Below are 18,387 nucleotides of genomic sequence, written 5' to 3' on the forward strand. Positions count from 1 at the left end.
TTATAATCATGGGCCTTTGGAGTGCTGCTCCTTCATCACTCACCTGGTGAAGGAGCAGCACTCTGAAAGTTCATGATTCCAAATAACACTAGGTAAAGTCCAACAGGTTTATGAGATTTCTTATCGTGTCTACCCCAGTCCAATGCCGGCATCTGCACATTCTCATACTAAAGAGCATTTTAGTAAAATGTGGTTGCTGGAAAGCTGAAACATAAACAAAAAAATGCTGGAAATGCCTAGCAGACCAGGCAGCATTTGTGGAGAGAGGAACAGATTTAAAAGAGGGAGAAAAAGTACAAAAGGACATATCTGATTAGGTGATAGGCAGGTAAGTTTAAATGGCAAAAGAGGAGATGGTATTAGGAAAAGGGAGATGGTAATGGGATCACTGACATATAAAACTGAGACTGGGAGGGGAGCTTGGATGGGTGAGGGGAGGTTGGAAAGGGGGCTGAGTTATTCCAGAATTTTCAGACTTCCAATATTGTCAGTGTTTTGCTTTTTTCATCAAGGGTTTCCTGGGCTTCCAGAAAGCATGCTCTGATACTTAGCCTTTTCAATGCATAGGATATCTAAAAAAACAACCAACGCTTTATCTTGCACATCCTGTCTTTATTAGGATAATTGAGTCCTCTGTTATCATTGTTCTGTACTTTGCTCCTTATTATATTAACTATACCAAACTCTGCTTAGACCACACCTGGCGAATTGAGTGTCTCTGGGCACCACACCTTTAGAAGGATATATTGGCTTTGGCAGGATCTCAGTGTAAATTTAGCATAATGATATCTGAATTCTAAAGGTTATAAAAGGATCACACAAAATGGAATTATATTCTCTGGAATTTAGAAGAGGTGACTTGATTAAGGTTTCAAGATATTAAGGGAAGTTCTCGATCTACCCTATTTCCACTGCTTTGAGAGTCTAGGACTAGTGGGCATAGAGTAAAATTAGAGCCAAACGTTTCAGGATTGAAATTACGAAACACGTTTTCACACAAGGGTAGTAGAAGTGTTTGGATCTCTAACCTTATATCCAAAAATTGTCCCTAATCCTCTGCTCCTGTGAGCTGGCTCTGTGAGAACAGTGGTATCTCAAGATATTTCACAGAAGCATTTAAACCAGAGGAAAATATATTAGAACAGATGGCTAAAAGCTTGGTCAAAAAGGTATGTTAGAATGCTGTGGGGCATCCATCTGAATATGGATTCCATGATGCAGACTTAATCATATTTATCATTGCACTCCTGACAAACTGCAAAGCAACATAGGCTGAAATTCAAAGACTGTGTTGATGAAACCTCTCTGTAATGCATCCAAATGCAAGTTTATCATAGAATCATAGGGGTTACAGCATGGAAACAGGCCCTTTGGCCCAACATGTCTATGCTGCCTTTTTTTTAAAACCCCTAAGCTAATCCCAATTGCCCACATTTGGTCTATATCCCTCTATACCTATCTCACCCATGTAACTGTCTAAAAGCTTTTTGAAAGACAAAATTATACCTGCCTCTACCACTACCTCTGGCAGCATATTCCAGACACTCACCACCCTCTGTGTGAAAAAATTGCCCCTCTGGACACTTTTATATCTCTCCCCTCTCACATTAAACCTATGCCCTCTAGTTTTAGACTCCCCTACCTTTGGGAAAAGATATTGACTATCAAGCTGATCTGTGCCCCTCATTATTTTATAGACCTCTATCAGCCTTCTACGTTCTAGAGCAAAAAGTCCTGGTCTATCCAGCCTCTCCTTATAACTCAATCCATCAAGTCCGGGTAGCATCCTAGTAAATCTTTTCTGCACTCTTTCTAGTTTAATAATATCCTTTCTAAAATAGGGTGACCAGAATTGTACACAGTATTCCAAGTGTGGCTTTACCAATGTCTTGTACAACGTCAACAAGACATCCCAACTCCTGTATTCAATGTTCTGACTGATGAAACTAAGCATGTCAAATGCCTTCATCACCACATGAATACAAAATTGGCTTCTTAACAGAAGCCAGAGGGTGGTTGTGGAGAGCTGCTCTTCAAGCTAGAGGCCTGTGACCAGCGGTGTGCCTCAGGGATCAGTGCCGGGCCCACTGTTATTTGTCATTTATATTAATGATTTGGATGAGAATATAGGAGGCATGATTACTCTGTAAGGGAGCGATCCTGTAGGTCTGCCGGGATGCTCCGTGCGTTTTTAAAGTACGAGAGGTTACGCCAGCTAGGCTTGGTTTTCCCTGGAAGTTGCACGGTTAAGGAGGTGACGTGGAAGGATGCCAATGCATTGGAAGCAGTCGGGAGAAGGTTTGCCGGACTAATATCTGGGAAAGTCGGGTTGTCTTGTGAGGAAAGGTTGGGACAGGCAGGACTTGTATCAAAGAAAATTCCAGCACAGGAACAGGCCCTTCGGCCCCTCCCGCACCGACCATGCTGCCCCGACTGAACTAAAACCCCCTACCCTTCCGGGGACCGTATCCCTCTATTCCCATCCTATTCATGGATTTGTCCAGACGCCCCTTAAAACTCACTCCGTATCCGCTTCCACTCCCTCCCCCGGCAGCGAGTTCCAGGCACCCACCACCCTCTGTATAAAAAAATCTGCCTCGTACATCTCCTTTAAACCTTGCCCCTCGCACCTTAAACCTGTGCCCCTAGATATTGACTTTTCCACCCTGGGGAAAAAGCTTCTGACTATCCACTCTGTCCGCTGAACTTTGAGTAAGAGGCGACTTGATTGAAACGTACAATGGGTAGCATTTTGGTTAGCACTGCTGCCTCGCGGCGCCTGAGACCCGGGTTCAATTCCAGCCTCGGGTGACTGTGTGACATCTGCACTTCCTTGTCGTGTCTGCGTGGGTTTCCTCCAGTTGCTCTGGTTTATTCCCACAGTCCAACGACACTTAGATTAAGTGGATTGGCCATGCTAAATTGTTGATGAGTGTCCAAAAATATGCAGCTAGGTAATTGGCCATGCTAAGTTGCCCCTTAGTGTCCAAAGATGTGCAGGTTAGGTGGATTGGCCGTAGGAAATGTTTGGGGTTGCAGTGATAGGGCCTGGGTAAGATAGTCTGTCAGGAGTCAGTGCAGACTCAATGGCCCAAATGGCCTCATCTACGCTGTAGGGATTCAATGATCTTGAGGGGTTTGACAAGGTGGATGTGTAGAGAATGTTTCCTCTTGTGGGAGGGGGGAGTTGTCACTGATTTAAAAATAAGGGTGGTAAGTTTGCACCCACGGAGTCCCCCATTTAAATCTGTGTTTTCCCCACGGATTGCTGCCAAACCTGTGAGATTTTCCAGCATTTCCTGCTCTCGATTCCACTTGTCTTCCCCAAACTCCCACTGTAGCTGCGGACTAACTTTTCCTGATCCATGTCCCGGGGCGCCCAGATCCCTCTGTACCTCAAGAGTTCCGCAATCTCCATTCCCGTCAGCCACTGCCTTGCTGTTCTTCCTGCCAGAGTGGACGCGTTTCCCCCGCGTTGTACTCCAACTGACAGATTATTCCCCGCTTGGCACAGTGGGTTAGCACTGCTGCCTCAGGGATCTGGGTTCGATTCCCAGTTTGGGTCACTGTCTGCGTGGAGTCTGCACGTTCTCCCCCTCATGTCTGTGTGGATTTCCTCCGGGTGGTCCGGCTTCCTCCCACAGTCCGAAAGACATGCAGGTTAGGGTGCATTGGCCGTGCAAAATTGACCCAGCTGTCAGGGGGATTAGCTAGAAGAAATGTGTGAGGTTATAGGTAAAGGGCCTGGGTGAGAGGACAGTGGGTACAGACTTGATGGGCCAAATGGCCGCCTTTGTAGGGATTCTATCTGTAGATTCTCCCTCCCCTGCCTCAGGAGGAACTATCTGAGTCTTAGAAGCACGAACACACACACACACACACTCCTTTGAAAAAGTCACACCCTATTTATTTTCCAGCGCTCGATTCTGTTCCTGGGGAATGATTGCTCGAGTGAGAGAGTGTTCCACTCTGCTGCACTTTGTACCCCTAGCTGTTTATGGTTCCTGGATACTGGGGTGTGTCAGGACACTCTGAACATGGGTGTCTGTCCATCCGTGACACAATAGCGACAGGCCGCATGGGGGGAGGGAGATGGCTACCTCGCTTTTGTGAGCCTTCTCCGAGAAATTTAACTCTGCGTTTGATCCAGTTTAATTACATTTCCCATGGTGATACTTGGAGACGTTCCCCCTCCCACACCCCCCTCCGTTGAGGTGGGCCATATTTGTCTCAAATCTGTCTGCCAGCAGAATTTTCCAGCACTGATCAACAGCAGGAATGAACTGAACCTCCTGGAGATGTGTTTCTGTTATGGAAACAGTGCCAAGAATTGTCAGAGGGGACTGATCAGCCTTGATATTCACAGCAGGTGTTGACAACAGACTCCCTTTTGAGTCTCTCAGCCCCTAGGGTTAGATACAGAGTACAGCTCCCTCTACACTGTCCCCCATCAAACGCTCCCAGGACAGGTACAGCACAGGGTTAGATACAGAGGAGAGCTCCCCCTACACTGTCAGACACTCCTGTGTTGCTGTGGTTGATGGGTTCTTGATAAGAGAGGGGATTAAGGGTTATGGGGAGAGGGCGGGAATGTGGAACTGAGCCACAACAGATCAGCCATGATCTTATTGAATGGCGGGGCAGGCTCGAAGGGCTAGATGGCCTACTCCTGCTCCTATTTCTTATGTTCTTATGTTCTTATGTTCTAAGTGTGCAGATGACACCAAGATTGGTAGCATAGTGGACTGTGAAGAAACTTATCTCCAATTGCAATGGGATCTTGGTCAATTGGGCCAACGGGCTGACGAATGGCTGATGGAGTTTAATTTAGACAAATGTGAAGTAATGCATTTTGGTAAATTGAACCAGGACAGAACTGAGTTAATGATAGAGCGTTGGGGAGGGTTACAGAACAAAGAGATCTAGGGGCACATGTTTATAGCTCCTTGAAAGTAGAGTCACAGGTGGACAGAGTGTTGAAGGTGGTGTTCGGCATGCTTGGTTTCGTTGGTCAGAACATTGAATACAGGAGTTGGGACGTCTTGTTGAAAACGTACAAGACATTGGTAAGCCACACTTGGAATACCGTGTGTAATTCTGGTCATCCTATTACAGGAAGGATATTATTGAACTAAAAAGAGTGCAGAAAAGATTTACCCCAGTCCAACGCCGGCATATCCACATCATAACGCAGCTTCATAGGAACTTCAACTCCCACGTCCTGCAGGCAGCCACGAAATTGAGCACGCAGACATATTAGCGAAAGGGGCGGGTAGTTCGCGGACGTGTTGCGCAATGCATCCTGGGTGTTGTAGTCCCGAAGCGGTCTTCTTTTCAGCTGGATTGGCGATATAAAACTACAACTCCCGAAAGGCATCGCGGCAACATTCTCCTCCCCCCGGCACGCCTCACGTCGTTCCCTAGGTGATGGCCTGGCGCTTACCGCGCGATGCCTGCTGGTAGTTGTAGTTCCCCCTGCCTGTCACCCCGGCTGTTGCCCAGGCGGAAAAACTACAAAGGTGGCGACCAGAGCGCCGAGCAGGCGCAGATTGAAATATTAGGGGGCGGCAACAAAAAAATACAACGCCGGCGGCAGCAGCAGCCGGATAGCGATGAAGAGCCGGTGTTGTTGTAATTGAAGAACCGTGTGACACGCGGGGGGAGGCGTGGAGCCCTTATTTAGCATTGTGTTAGCGGTATCTGTCTTGTGTGGCGATGGGAGACGGTGTTCAGGATATGAACGCGAACCCGTTGAAAGGGGATATCCATCGTGATGGAGACCAGGAGCTGGAGCGGGCTCTGTACCAGTGGCTGCTGTGGGACCAGGTCAGGCTGATCTTTCCTCTCTGTCCCCACACACAGGCGCACGTAGTTTTTTTTTAGGTCAGGATCCAGTCTCCATTTTTCTTCCAAAATTCGTTCTGCAAACTATTTTAGTTCAATGTCTACGTTGAGTGATAACCCCTCCCTCGGCACAGTGCTGCTTGTTTGGCTGCTGCACGCGGCCGGGTGGTTGGTATTTGAACGCGTTGCTATTGGCAACACCCTGGTGGGTACCGACTGACTTGAGGGAGTAAATGCAATGGGCAATTGGTAATAACCCCTATTGGGGATGGGGTTGATGTAATGGACAATTGGTGGTACCCCTACTAGGAAAGGGTAAAGGGGGTTGATGCAATGGGCAATTGCAGGTAGCCTTACCTAGGAGGGGGTTGATGCAATGGGCAGTTGATGGTACCCCTATTGGGAAAGGGTAGAGGGGTTTGATACAATGGGCAATTGGAGATACCCCTAGTGTGGAAGGGGTTTGACACAATGGGCAATTGGAGATACCCCTTCTGGGGGGAAGGGGTAGAGGGGGTTGATGTAATGGTTAATTGGAGATGTTCTGGTTGAAGAGCTGTAGGAGAGTTAATATACAGGGCAAATGGAGGTACATAGAACAGCACAGGAACAGACCCTTCAGCCCACAATGTTGTGCTGAACATGATGGCAAATTAAACTAATCCATTCTGTCTGCCCTTGGCCCATATTCCCCTAATCCTTGCATATCCATGTGCTTATCCAAAAGACCCTTAAACACCCCTGTTGTATCTGCCTGCACCACCAGCCCTGGAAGCACATTCCAGACACGTTCCACACTCTGTATTTAAAAAAAAACTTGCCCCTTGTATCTCCTTTGTACTTTCTCCTTCTCGCCTTAAGTGCATGCCCTTTAGTATTAGACTTTATAATGCTAGGGAAAAATATTCTGACTGTCAACCTTACCTATGTATAAATTTAAAAATGAGAGCAAGACCATTTAAAGCAAAATGAGATACATTTTCATGGGCTAATGGAAAGCTGGGATTTCTCCCTAATGTTGTGGTTGTTTTGACACTTGGATTTTCAACAGTGATATTAACAGACATTTTTTAAGTTAATGTAGCAAAGAATATTGAACAAAGTCAGCAGGAAGTGGATGCAGATTGACTAATCTAATTGAATGGCTTTAGGGGCTGAACAACATGCTTCTTTTCCTATTTAATGGGGCCAAATCATCGATGTAGGCTCCATGATGGATAGTGATGCTGTTTCATGCTCCAGAAATCATGGGGCAAAGAGATAGTGGTTGGGTTGGTTAGTTTGAGGATAATAATTAGTTCCTACCCTTTTGATTTTATTTCATTACATATACTTATAATTTAAAATTATAAGCTTCTACTTCTGACATCTCTTCTAATGTGAAGATCAATTTTAAAATAAAATTGGCGTCACACTGCGGATTCTGGAATCTGAAACAAAAACAGTAAAATGCTGGAAAATCTCAGCAGGTCTGACAGCATCTGTGGAGAGTGAGTAGAACCAACAATTTTCTGTTTTTGATCACGATTGAATTGATAGGGGTCAGTGAGGCTGCTGCAATGCCATGTGTGTGGACAACCCTGTTACATTCGGATAGGGAAAGATCATTTGCAGTCTTAAAGCAAATTTAAAATACACTAGTTTTCTTGTATCCACAGAAAGCATTTCCTCTGATTAACTCTAGATGGAAACAAAATTGACTTTCTGGTCAGACCCTAAACTTGAGGGAGGGGTAGGCAGGAATATGGGGTTGAGGTTACAATCAGATCAGCCATGATTGTATCAAATGGTAGAGCAGGCTTGAAGAGTTGGGTGGATAAAAATTACTCTAGCAAGAATACAGCATGCACTTCCTCCATTTAACTTCAACACTGCATTTGTATAGTGATTATTATTATGTTTGAGGTCTGATATTGAAGACTAATAAAGATCACTCAATGATAAACTAACGGGACAGTTTATTACACATCTATCTCCTAGCACAGGCAAGCTCCATCCAAGTTGAGAATCGTGAGTGTTCTCTTAAAGAGGCATGTCCCTACACACACACACTCATCCCCTCTTACTTAAAGCCCCCCAATATAATATTTTTAACACACTTGTATAGATACACAATTTAACTATATACTAAACATGAACATCAACTGTGAAAGGCAACGTCCATTATGAGGCCTGCAAAGACATAAACAGTCTATCTGGAGGACAGTGGTTCCTGTACGACCATCTTGTTTCCATTTTGCTGCTCTTGGGTATTCTTTCCTGCATTTCTCGAAGCTCTCAATCTTCCTCTCTAATCTAGCTACTGTCATCAGGAGCTTCTGCCGATGTTTCCTCTCTAGTCAGAACTCCCTTAGTTTCAGGAACACAAGACTGAGTTGGTTCATCTTAGAACAATCCTGTGTCAGGGACTTCCCTGCTTTGATGTGGAGCAGCCACTAACTGATCTGTGTGTTCTCCCCAGAGCTGGTTGCCCTGTGTCCGAACAGTATATGACACGGGCCCTATCTGAGCCACCGTTGTTTCAGGACAAACATTTTAACTAAGCAGCTTCTGAGGCTATGAAATGCAGTGCTTGAATTGGTGATTTAAAGCAGAGACCAAACTGAGTTACGTAAGTGGTTCATGAACAAGGAAATGAAGAGAAATGGCAGCACAATGACTACATGGGAATAGGGCAATTGTTCATCTGTAAGATAGAGATAGACTGGACCAAATAGCCTGTTTCTGTACTTCTGTTTATTACCTGACCTCTGCCATGGCATCATAATGACTTGGAGGATAAAAGAGAAATGCAATTGGCCCACTTTTGTAAATATTAAACATGGATGTTGTTGCACTCTGGTAATGTCTGCCATGAAGGAAGATGTGGGTCATCTTGAAAACAGACTTCTTATTGACCTGGGGTGTTTTTGGGTTCATAGTATCAGTGAAATCTTTCAATGGTATGGTTCATTATCTTTTGGGAAGGGAGGAAATTACAGGGCAGTGTAAAGCCCATTTCAGGATACATTGGGCATATATTGATAGGGATTTCTCCAAACAATTATTAATTACTTACTATATTGAAATATAGAAAATGGAAGCAGAGTAGGCCATTCAGCCCTTTGGGCTGATTCTGCCATTCATTTTCATTATTGCTGATCATTGAATTCAATATCCTGATTCCCCTGCCCCTTCCCCATTTAGTCCCAAGAGCCATATCTTAATTCTTTCTTATAATTGGACAACATTTTGGCCTTAATTATATTCTGTGGTAGTGAATTACGCACATTTGCCTCTCTCTGGGTGATGAAATTTCTCCTTGCCTCAGCTCTAAAAGGTTTACCCTTTATCCTCAAACTGTGACCCCTAGTTCTGGACTTCCCCCACCATCCGGAACCTTCTTTCTGAACGCACACTGTCTAATTTGGAGTGTTTTTTTTTCTGATTCTATGCCAGAATGGTTTCTGATATTTAAGGTGCTACCTAAATGCCAGCTGAGGGGATGTATGACAACAGCTTTTGTTTCCGCAGAAGCTTTAACATAATAAACATTAAGGAGCTCTCGGGGAACTGTTTTCAAACAAAGTTTGACGCTGAGCTGCTTAAGGAAATATTAGCACAGATGACAAGAAGTTTGACCAGGGAAGTAGATTTGAAGGGACAACTTAAAGGAGGGAGAGAGGCTAGAATAGAAATCACTGAGGTTGGGGTCTAGGCAGCGGAAGGCACAGCTGGCTGTGGTGGAGTGATTAATACTCAGACATGTTCAAGAGGCCTGAAATAGAAGAATCCAGGTATGAGGATTGTAGGTTGGAGGAGATTACAGAGATAAGGAGGGGGCTGAGGGCATGGAGGGATTTGAGAACAAGCTTGAGAATTTTAAAAGTGGGGTGTTGGTTAACTGGTAATGATTGAAGGTCAGTGAGCACAGTGGTGATAACAACAGAGTTGGAACACCCAGCAGGGTACCAGGTTTGAGAAACGTGGAAGATTAGAGGCTGATCTGGACAGAATTGAAACAACAGTCAACTCTTTCCAGCTTGTGCCCTTTAGTAATCCACATGTTCTCCAATAAGGGTTCTATTACACTGATTTGTTGTATTGTACAGTCAGATCAGACAGGGTCTGAGGTTAATATTCAATCTGTGCTGCGTTCGCTGCTTTTGGCCAGACTCATGACTGGGATGGTGACCCTATCTAAGCCCATATGTGGTGAAGACCTGAGAAGGGAAGTGAAGGAAGAATAAAAATCAAATTGGGGTGGAGTGTATGTAGTGGTGGGAGAAGGGGAGGGGAAAGCAGTAAACCCTCAAAATAAAAGCAGGTCTCTAAAGGATGTCATCATATTTCTAATAAGGCACCAACTCGCACTGGGGTTTGATTTTTTTTTTCCCTGTCCTGTTAAAGATGTTTTGATGTAAATTTTCATCACAGCATTAGGCTTTGGTTGTGATAAGCTCAACAGCTCATCTTCAGTAACAAGAATCTTTGTGCTGCAGCTGAGTCTTTGGCTTTGCAAGGCAATGTTTATTTTCCAAGATCATTGCCTTTTCAGACACTGTACATTGGCTAGGATCCATCACCCATTTATAACCTTTTGGTTCAAGGACCTTGTCACATAAATTGCTTTTTAATGTACTGATTTTTAAAAAGAGTTCTGTGGTTCCTTTTCAAGGCATGCTTGTTCAAACTGAAATGTGGAGCTATGCTTGTGTGTAAATACTTAAATGTTCTGACAGGCAATTAGAGCTTTATTATTATGGGACCTGTAATGACCAGCCAAACTTTGAATGAATAGTAATGACTTGAGTTGCACTGCCAACAATTGACGAAACAAAGATCTTTGAATCAAATGTTTGAGGTTGGGGATGAGATGGGCATTTGAAGTGTAATTTAGCAATTTTAAATAAATATCTTTTACTTGTTTGTGGGATGTGGAATCACTGGCGAGGCCAATTTTTATTGCTAATTTGCAGTGCAATGAACTGTCTTCCTAAACTGCTGTCACCTGAGTAATATTGGAATTCACACCGAGGTTGATAGTTCAGAATTTAACTCGATGAAGGAATACCAAGTCAATGATGGTGTGTGACTTGTAAAGGAGCCCATGAGGTGTTTTTTAAATTCATTTTTGAGATGTGGCTGGACCAGCATTTATTGTCCATTCCTAACTGCTCTCCATTTCCAAGAGCATTTGAGTCACAGGTATGCCAGACAGGATGGCAGATTTCCTTCTCTAAAGAAAATTAGTGAACCGGATGGGGTTTTTTTTTGCAACAGCCAACATTAGGTTTTTTAATTCCAGATTTTTGAATTCACCATCTGTCGTGGTGGGGTTTGAATCTGGGTACCCAGATCATTATCTGGGTCTGTAGAATGCTGGTACGATGGTAATTCCACCATGCCATTGCCTCCCCTCTTGAATCCTTCATCTCTCTAGTGACAGAGGCCATAGATTTGGAAGATGCTGTTAAAGAGGCTGTGGCGAATTATTGCAATGCACCTTGTAGATTGTACACATTGCGGTCACAGTGAACTGCTGATAAAGGGAGTGTTTATTTAAGGTGGTAGATGCGGTGCCAGTCACGCAGATTGCTTTTCTTGTGTGTTGTTAGTGGCACGTATCCAGAACTAGGGGTCATGGTTTGAGGATAGGGGGTAATTCTGTTAAAACTGAGATGAGGAGAAATTTCTTCACCCAGAGGGTGAAGAATGTGTGGAATTCACCCCCACAGAAAGTAGTTGAGGCCAAAACATTGTCTGATTTCAAGAAGAAATTAAATATAGCCCTAGGGGCTAAAGGGATCAAGGGATATGGGAGGAAGGGGGGATCAGGATATTGAATCTGATGATCAGCCATGATGAAACCGAATGGTAGAGCAGGCTCAAAGGGCCTAATGGCTACCTCCTGTTTCTAGTTTCTGTATCTGTATTCAGGTAAGTGGTGGGTATTGTATCACACTCCTGACATGTATGTTTGTAAATGGCTGAAAGATATTTTGGAAGTCAGGAGATGAATCATTTGCTGCAGAATTGCCAGCATCTGAGCTGCTTTTGTATCCACATTGTTCGTAGAATCCCTACAGTACAGAAGGAGACCATTCAGCCCATCAAGTCTGCAGTGACTCTGATGGAATGTCTTACTCGGACTCTATCGCTGTAACCCCGCACATTCACCATGGCTAACCATCTAGCCTAAACATACTGGGACACCAACGGGCAATTTAGCATGGCCAATCCACCTAAACTGCACATCTTTGGACTGTGGGAGGAAATGAGAGCACCCAAAGGAAACCCACACAGTCACCTGAGGTTGGAATCAAACCTTGGCCCTTGGCACTATGAGGCAGCACTACTAACCGCTGTGTCACCGCTTTGTATAAGTTTCTGGTCAAAGAACAATAGAGCACAGGAACAGGCCCTTTGGCCCTCCAAGCCTACACCGATCATGTGTTCCTAACTAGATCATCCGTTTGTATCTCTCTATTCTGTCTGTTCATGTGGCTATCTGGATAAGTCTTAAATGATCCTAGTGTCTGCCTCAACCACTTTGCTTGGTAGTGCATTCCAGGCCCTCACCACCCTTTGGATAAAATACGTTCCCCGCATATCTGTATTGAACCTTGCCCCCGTCCCTTATCTTGAACTTGTGACCCCATGTCAATAGTGACTCCCTGGATGTGGAAGTGAGTTTTGATTATGATAATTCCATTGAATATCAAGAAGGTTTTCCCTTTTTAAAGATGGTAATTTACTGGCGCTTTTGTGACATGAATGTTATTTACAACTTATCAACCCAAGCCTGAATATTGTCCAGGTCATGCTGCATGCTTCATTATCTGAGGACTGCAAATGGAACTGAAACTGCAATCATCAGTGAACACCCCTTGTGTTAGTGAAGCAGCTGAAGATAGTACATTGCCCTGAGGTATTCCTGCAGTGATGTCCAAGGACTTGGTTGATTGCTTCCAACAACCACAGCCATCTTCCTTTTGTATTCAGCATAACTCCAGGCCCCCCCCAGGGTGTTCAATTTCCCTCCCTCAGAACCCAGTGATTTGGTAATAATGACAATCAAGCAGTTTCACTGTCACCATTACTGAGACTGGCTTTTCATTCCAAATTTATTTAATTAATTGAATACAAATTCTCCAGCTCTTGTGGTGGGGTTTAGACACATGATTCCAGATCATTCGACTAAGTCTCCTGGACTATGAATTCTGTAAAGTAATCTGTATGCTAGTGTATATTTTTCCCTTCTATCTGCAAAGATCAGTCATTTTTATTTCTCTCTCCTGCTATGAAGATAGTTACTTATCCTGATTCAAGTAATTCTCCACTTCTGCGGTGCAATGTCTCAGATAGTGAAGATTGGCCGGCAGCTTGATGGGCCAGAATCTCACCATTGCCTGGCACAACTGGTTTATCTTTCCTGTTCCCTTCGTACTTAGGGCAGTTGAATCTACTCCATGATCGTTGTTGAGAAGCTAATTAAATCAAGTATCAAAACCGGGACATGCTGTTCTTTTCAGGATTTAGTGACGGGAGAGAAAAGTTTGTTTTCATGTGGTTTGCACATCAGAGAATTAACAAGTTGGGTTAGTGCCTTAAATTCATTCGGATAATATGTACGATTGTACAGTACAAACGTGATGGTAAAATTTCTTCAAACCTTGCAAGAGAAATTAGTGATAGCACAGATGGCATCTATTCAGTCCTGCTTACCTACCTTAAAGTTCTGCTGGATGCTTAGCAGAAAAAAGGATTACCTTTAGAATTACCTTGAAAACATTCACTTCTGCAACACAGAGCGATTATTTCTATTATGTGGATAATGTTGCATTATGTATTTGCTCATACTTTTTAAAGACAATTAATTAATCCTTATCAATTATACATGCCAATTTTACATACTTTCCTGTTCATTTAACAAAAATTCTACAGCAATTGCTGTGTAGCTAGTAAACTTGTGCATGATATAGTGTGTGTGTCTTTTAAAACACAGATCATTTATTGCCTGAAAATGCAGAACAAGTTCAGTCTTCTGTTGATCTGATACAGTAAATAGCTAGCAGGATATTCAGTGCCATTTTCTCTATAGTTTCTTTTGCTCCTGTTCTTGCTAGGATATAGCTTCATGGAAATTTACCAATGTTATTTCCAACTGCTGCATGTTAATTGTCTTCGTATTCCTCTGATATCTTAGCAAATTACCAAACCTGAACAATGAGACCTTGCAACATATTCACTCATCTAGCCATCACATCCTGATTTCTTCATATCTCTCCACACAAGCATTTGCCAACATAGTCCTTGCTCATGTCATTATTTTGTACTATCAGAGATTTTACTCCACTTGCCTCTGCTCGGATACAGTGAGGCTATGTTAGCTGAAAAAGTTACAGACCGGAGCGGCACAGTGATTAGCATTGCTGTCTCATGGCACCAGAGACCTGGGTTTAATTCCGGCCCCGGGTCATTGTCTGTATGGAGTTCGCACATTTTCCCCGTGTCTGCATAGGTTTACTCCGGGTGCTCCGGTTCCTTCCACAGTCCAAAGATGTATGGGTTAGGTTGATAGGTCATGCTAAATTGCCCTTAGTGTCAGGGGTACTAAGAAGGTAAATATGTGGGGTTACAGGGATAGGGTGTGGGTGGAACTGTTATTGGTGCAGACTTGATGGGCTGAATGGCCTCCTTCTGCACTGTAGGGATTCTATGAAACTCTTTAGGCATATGTCAGATATAAAGATTGCAATTGTCATTCCTATGCGCTCTGCAACGCCACCAACATTTGCCCCGATAATGGGTAACATCGCAGAATATCTATGGGCGGCATGTTGCAGAATCTTTTGAAGTAGATAGTTGAAAAGAATTCTTGAAGTCTTGTATTCTTCTTGCAAAGTCTGTCAATGTTATTTTAGTGCTGAGCAATCCTGAAGTTCCTCCCCCTGGAACCAGCAATGCTTTGTATTTAAAAATATCTTTATCGTGTTAAAGTCTCATAGAGCTTCCCAGGCTTGTTGATTAAAAAAACAAAACATAGAGAAACTACAGCACGAACAGGCCCTTCGGCCCACAAGTTGCACCAATGATATCCATACCTACTAGGCTTACCTATAACCCTCAATTCTGTTAAGTTCCATGTACTCATCCAGAAGTCTCTTGAAAGACCCTATCGAATTTGCCTCCACCCCCACCAACGGCAGCGGATTCCACTCACCCACCACCCTCTGAGTGAAAAACTTACCCCTCATATCTCCTCTGTACCTACTCCCCAGTGCCTTAAACCAGTGTCCTCTCATAGCAACCATTCCAGCCCTTGGAAAAAGCCTCTGAGAATCCATCCAGTCTATACCTCTCAACATCTTATACACTTCTATCAGGTCACCTCTCATCCTTTGTCTCTTTAAGGAGAAAAGACCGAGCTCCTTCAACCTATCCTCATAAGGCATGCCACTCAATTCAGGCAACATCCTTGTAAATCTCCTCTGCACCCTTTCAATAGCTTCCATGTCCTCCCTGTAATGAGGTGACCAGAACTGAGCACAGTACTCCAAGTGGGGTCTGACTAGGGTCTTATAAAGCTGCAACGTTATCTCCCGACTCCTAAACTCAATCCCTCGATTGATGAAGGCCAGTACACCATACGCTTTCTTAACCACATCCTCTACCTGCGAGGCTGATTTAAGAGTCCTGTGGACCCGGACCCCAAGGTCCTTCTGATCCTCTACACTGCCAAGAGTCTTACCTTTAATGTTATACTCCTTCATCCCATTGGACCTAAGTGCATGTTTGCTGTGACTGTGTTTTGAGGACTTTACTCTACTTCCAGTATTTCCAGTCTCCAACTTTTTTCGATAAGCTACACTCTTATTGGGATGGGCTTGTTCTTGATCTGAGTTTTTATCAATTACTGTCTATGAATAGAGATGTTTTGGCAATTACATTTGCCAGAGTGCCAAAGATGCTAAACAAAACATGCTGGGATACTTTGACCAATTTGAGCCATTTTGTTTTTAAAAGATCAACCAACATGTGTTTTTGTTATCCCATGAACTATCAGTGAGCTATAATTGGGTACACTTGTGCAACTGTAGTAATGAGGCAAAGAAACTAGTTTATTAACTATTCTTGGGCAAGTGATAAACCACCAACAGGCCTTTTTGCTATTTTGCACATATCAGTGAGTTGATTTGAAAATATATTTTCTTGTCCCCAGAATCCTAAGACTAAAGCTGAGATTGAGAAGTTGCTGAGTGATGGGAAGAAGAAGGAACTGCGTGATCGTCTGTGCTGCAGAATGAAGTTTGGTACCGCAGGGCTGCGTTCTGCCATGGGTGCAGGTTTCTCCTGCATTAATGACCTGACAATCATACAGTCCAGTCAGGTGAGGCTGTGAATACTTGACTGGCTTTGGTGATTCCATATAAGAAAGAGCAGGGGAGTGGTACTAATTGACTGGATGGGGAAAAGAGATGTCATAATTGTGCATGATTATGTTTTGCAGCAAGAGACTCTGAATAGTTAATTGTAAGGAGCAGAAACTATCATTTCACCCCTTTCCCTAAAAAAAAACTTCATTTGTAAAATTTCTAAAAGTACATTGCGGTACAATTTAGATGTGGCTTTTCACATAGTGCTACTAAACGCATTAATTTAGGTTAAACGTAGTACATGATATTTGAGAGTGCCTCATTCCACTTAAGATAAATAATGCACCTGCATTTACCTTTGTATCTAAACATTTTTTGATAATACACTCAGGAATTGTTGCAATTCCTTGGTATACAAGGGTAGGAGGGCCAGTCACATTGAACCTTGGCATTAACTGCACCAAACTTCAGTAGATCTCTGCGCTGTAGTTCGGGACCTTTGTGTCAGTCTGCAATACTTGATCATGGACATTGTCTTGCGGGAATGTCATGGAATACTCTCCACTTGCTTGGATGGGTGTGGCTCCAACAACATTCAAGAAGCTCAACACCATTCAGGACAATTCAGCCTGCTTTATTGCTTCCACAAACAATCAATCCCTCCACCACCAAGCAGTGGCAGCCGTGTGTACCACCTACGAGAAGCACTGCAGGAACTCACCAAGGCTCCTTACGCAGCACCTTCCAAATCCATGACCGTCACTATTTAGAAGGCCAAGAATAGCAGGTGCCTGGGAACACCACCACTTGGAGGTTCACTTCCAAGTCACTCATCATTCTGACTTGGAAATATATTGGCTGTTCCTTCACTGTCACTGGGTCAAAATCCTGGGACTCTCTCCCTAACGTCTCTGTGGGGTTTACCTACACCTCAGGAACGGCAGTGGTTCAAGAAGGCAGCTCGCTACCACATTGTAAAAGCCAACTAGAGATGGGCAATAAATGCTGGCCTAGCCAGCAAGGCCCATGTCCCACAAGAACGAATAAAAAAAGAATAAACTCAACACTAACAAGTTTCAGGCAGCTTTCACCAAGTTAGTGGCTTTTAAGTAATGTTAACATTTGTCTTTGGGCATAGAACTTTGTTTCTTGGCACTAATTGATGTATCAAAATGGTCTGCTTGTGCAAACTAATTCAGGATAGATCATGAATCAAGCTGTGGCCTTTTGTGGTTAATAAGGCTTTGGAGAAGGCCTGTTTCATGCTTCATTTAAGATATTTATAGTAAAATTGTTTTCCATATTTTACTAAATTCTTGATTCAACTTCATTGCAAATAACGAACGTAGGAAACCCTTGACTCCACCTGAATAGAAATTCATTATTTTATGGGTTTTAGAACTGGTGTGTCTTGGTTGTTAATCTGGCATCACTCTTCTTTTGTTGCATACAAGTCTTCCCGAACTGAATGCCATTCTGGTGTTTTTCTCAGTTTCTGTAAACTTGAGCTCTGATGTCAGGATCCTAACTTACACCAAGTCCCATTTCTCATCACCCCTGTGCTTGTTGATCTACACTGACTCCCAGTGCAGCACTGTCTCAATTTTTAGTGTTTTATTCTTCTGTTCAAATCCCTACGTAGTTTTGCCTTAATTCTGTAATCTTCTCCAGCTCAACAGTCTTCTTGTGATCTCTGCACTCTTCCTATTCTGCTCACTTGGGCATTCTTGATTTTAATTCCCCACAATTGGTGTGTATGCCTTCAGCTGCCAGGGCCCCAAATACTGGACTTTCCTCACAAACCTCTCCCTCTCAGTTTTGTTATCTTGCTCAAATAAAAGCAAATGACTGTGGATGCAGCTTTGGCAAAGCGTCACCTGGACTTGAAACATCAACTCTTTTCTCTCCTTACAGATGCTGCCAGATCTGCTGAGATTTTCCAGCTTTTTCTCTTTTGGTTGTCACCTTGCTCATTCACTCCCTCTTGCTCTCCTTTAAAACATTTCTTACTATCTACCTCTTTGACTAAGCTTTTGGTTTACTGTACTAATATTTCATTGTATCTCACAGGTCATTCTCTCAATAGTTGGCATTCACTCCTGCGTCAGAGGTTCGTAGGTTCAGGTCCCATTGCAGGACTTGAGCACAAATATCAAGGCTTACGTGCTGATGTAGTACTGAGGAA

General features: G+C 43.5%; 1 protein-coding gene across 1 annotated transcript in view; it reads left to right on the top strand.

Moving 5' to 3' along the window:
• The first annotated feature begins 5,571 nt into the window (after nt 1-5,571).
• The window catches only part of pgm2l1 (phosphoglucomutase 2-like 1), a 131,431-nt gene continuing 118,615 nt past the window's right edge, over nt 5,572-18,387 (top strand). The window contains exons 1-2 of the mRNA XM_080197739.1: nt 5,572-5,826; nt 16,049-16,216. Coding sequence (XP_080053865.1) covers nt 5,716-5,826; nt 16,049-16,216 — 279 coding nt within the window. The 5' untranslated portion in view covers nt 5,572-5,715. The remainder of the gene's footprint in view (nt 5,827-16,048; nt 16,217-18,387) is intronic.

This window comes from Carcharhinus amblyrhynchos, chromosome 10 (assembly GCF_965287045.1).
Source record: "Carcharhinus amblyrhynchos chromosome 10, sCarAmb.v2.hapA, whole genome shotgun sequence".
In the NCBI taxonomy this organism is placed as follows: domain Eukaryota; kingdom Metazoa; phylum Chordata; class Chondrichthyes; order Carcharhiniformes; family Carcharhinidae; genus Carcharhinus; species Carcharhinus amblyrhynchos.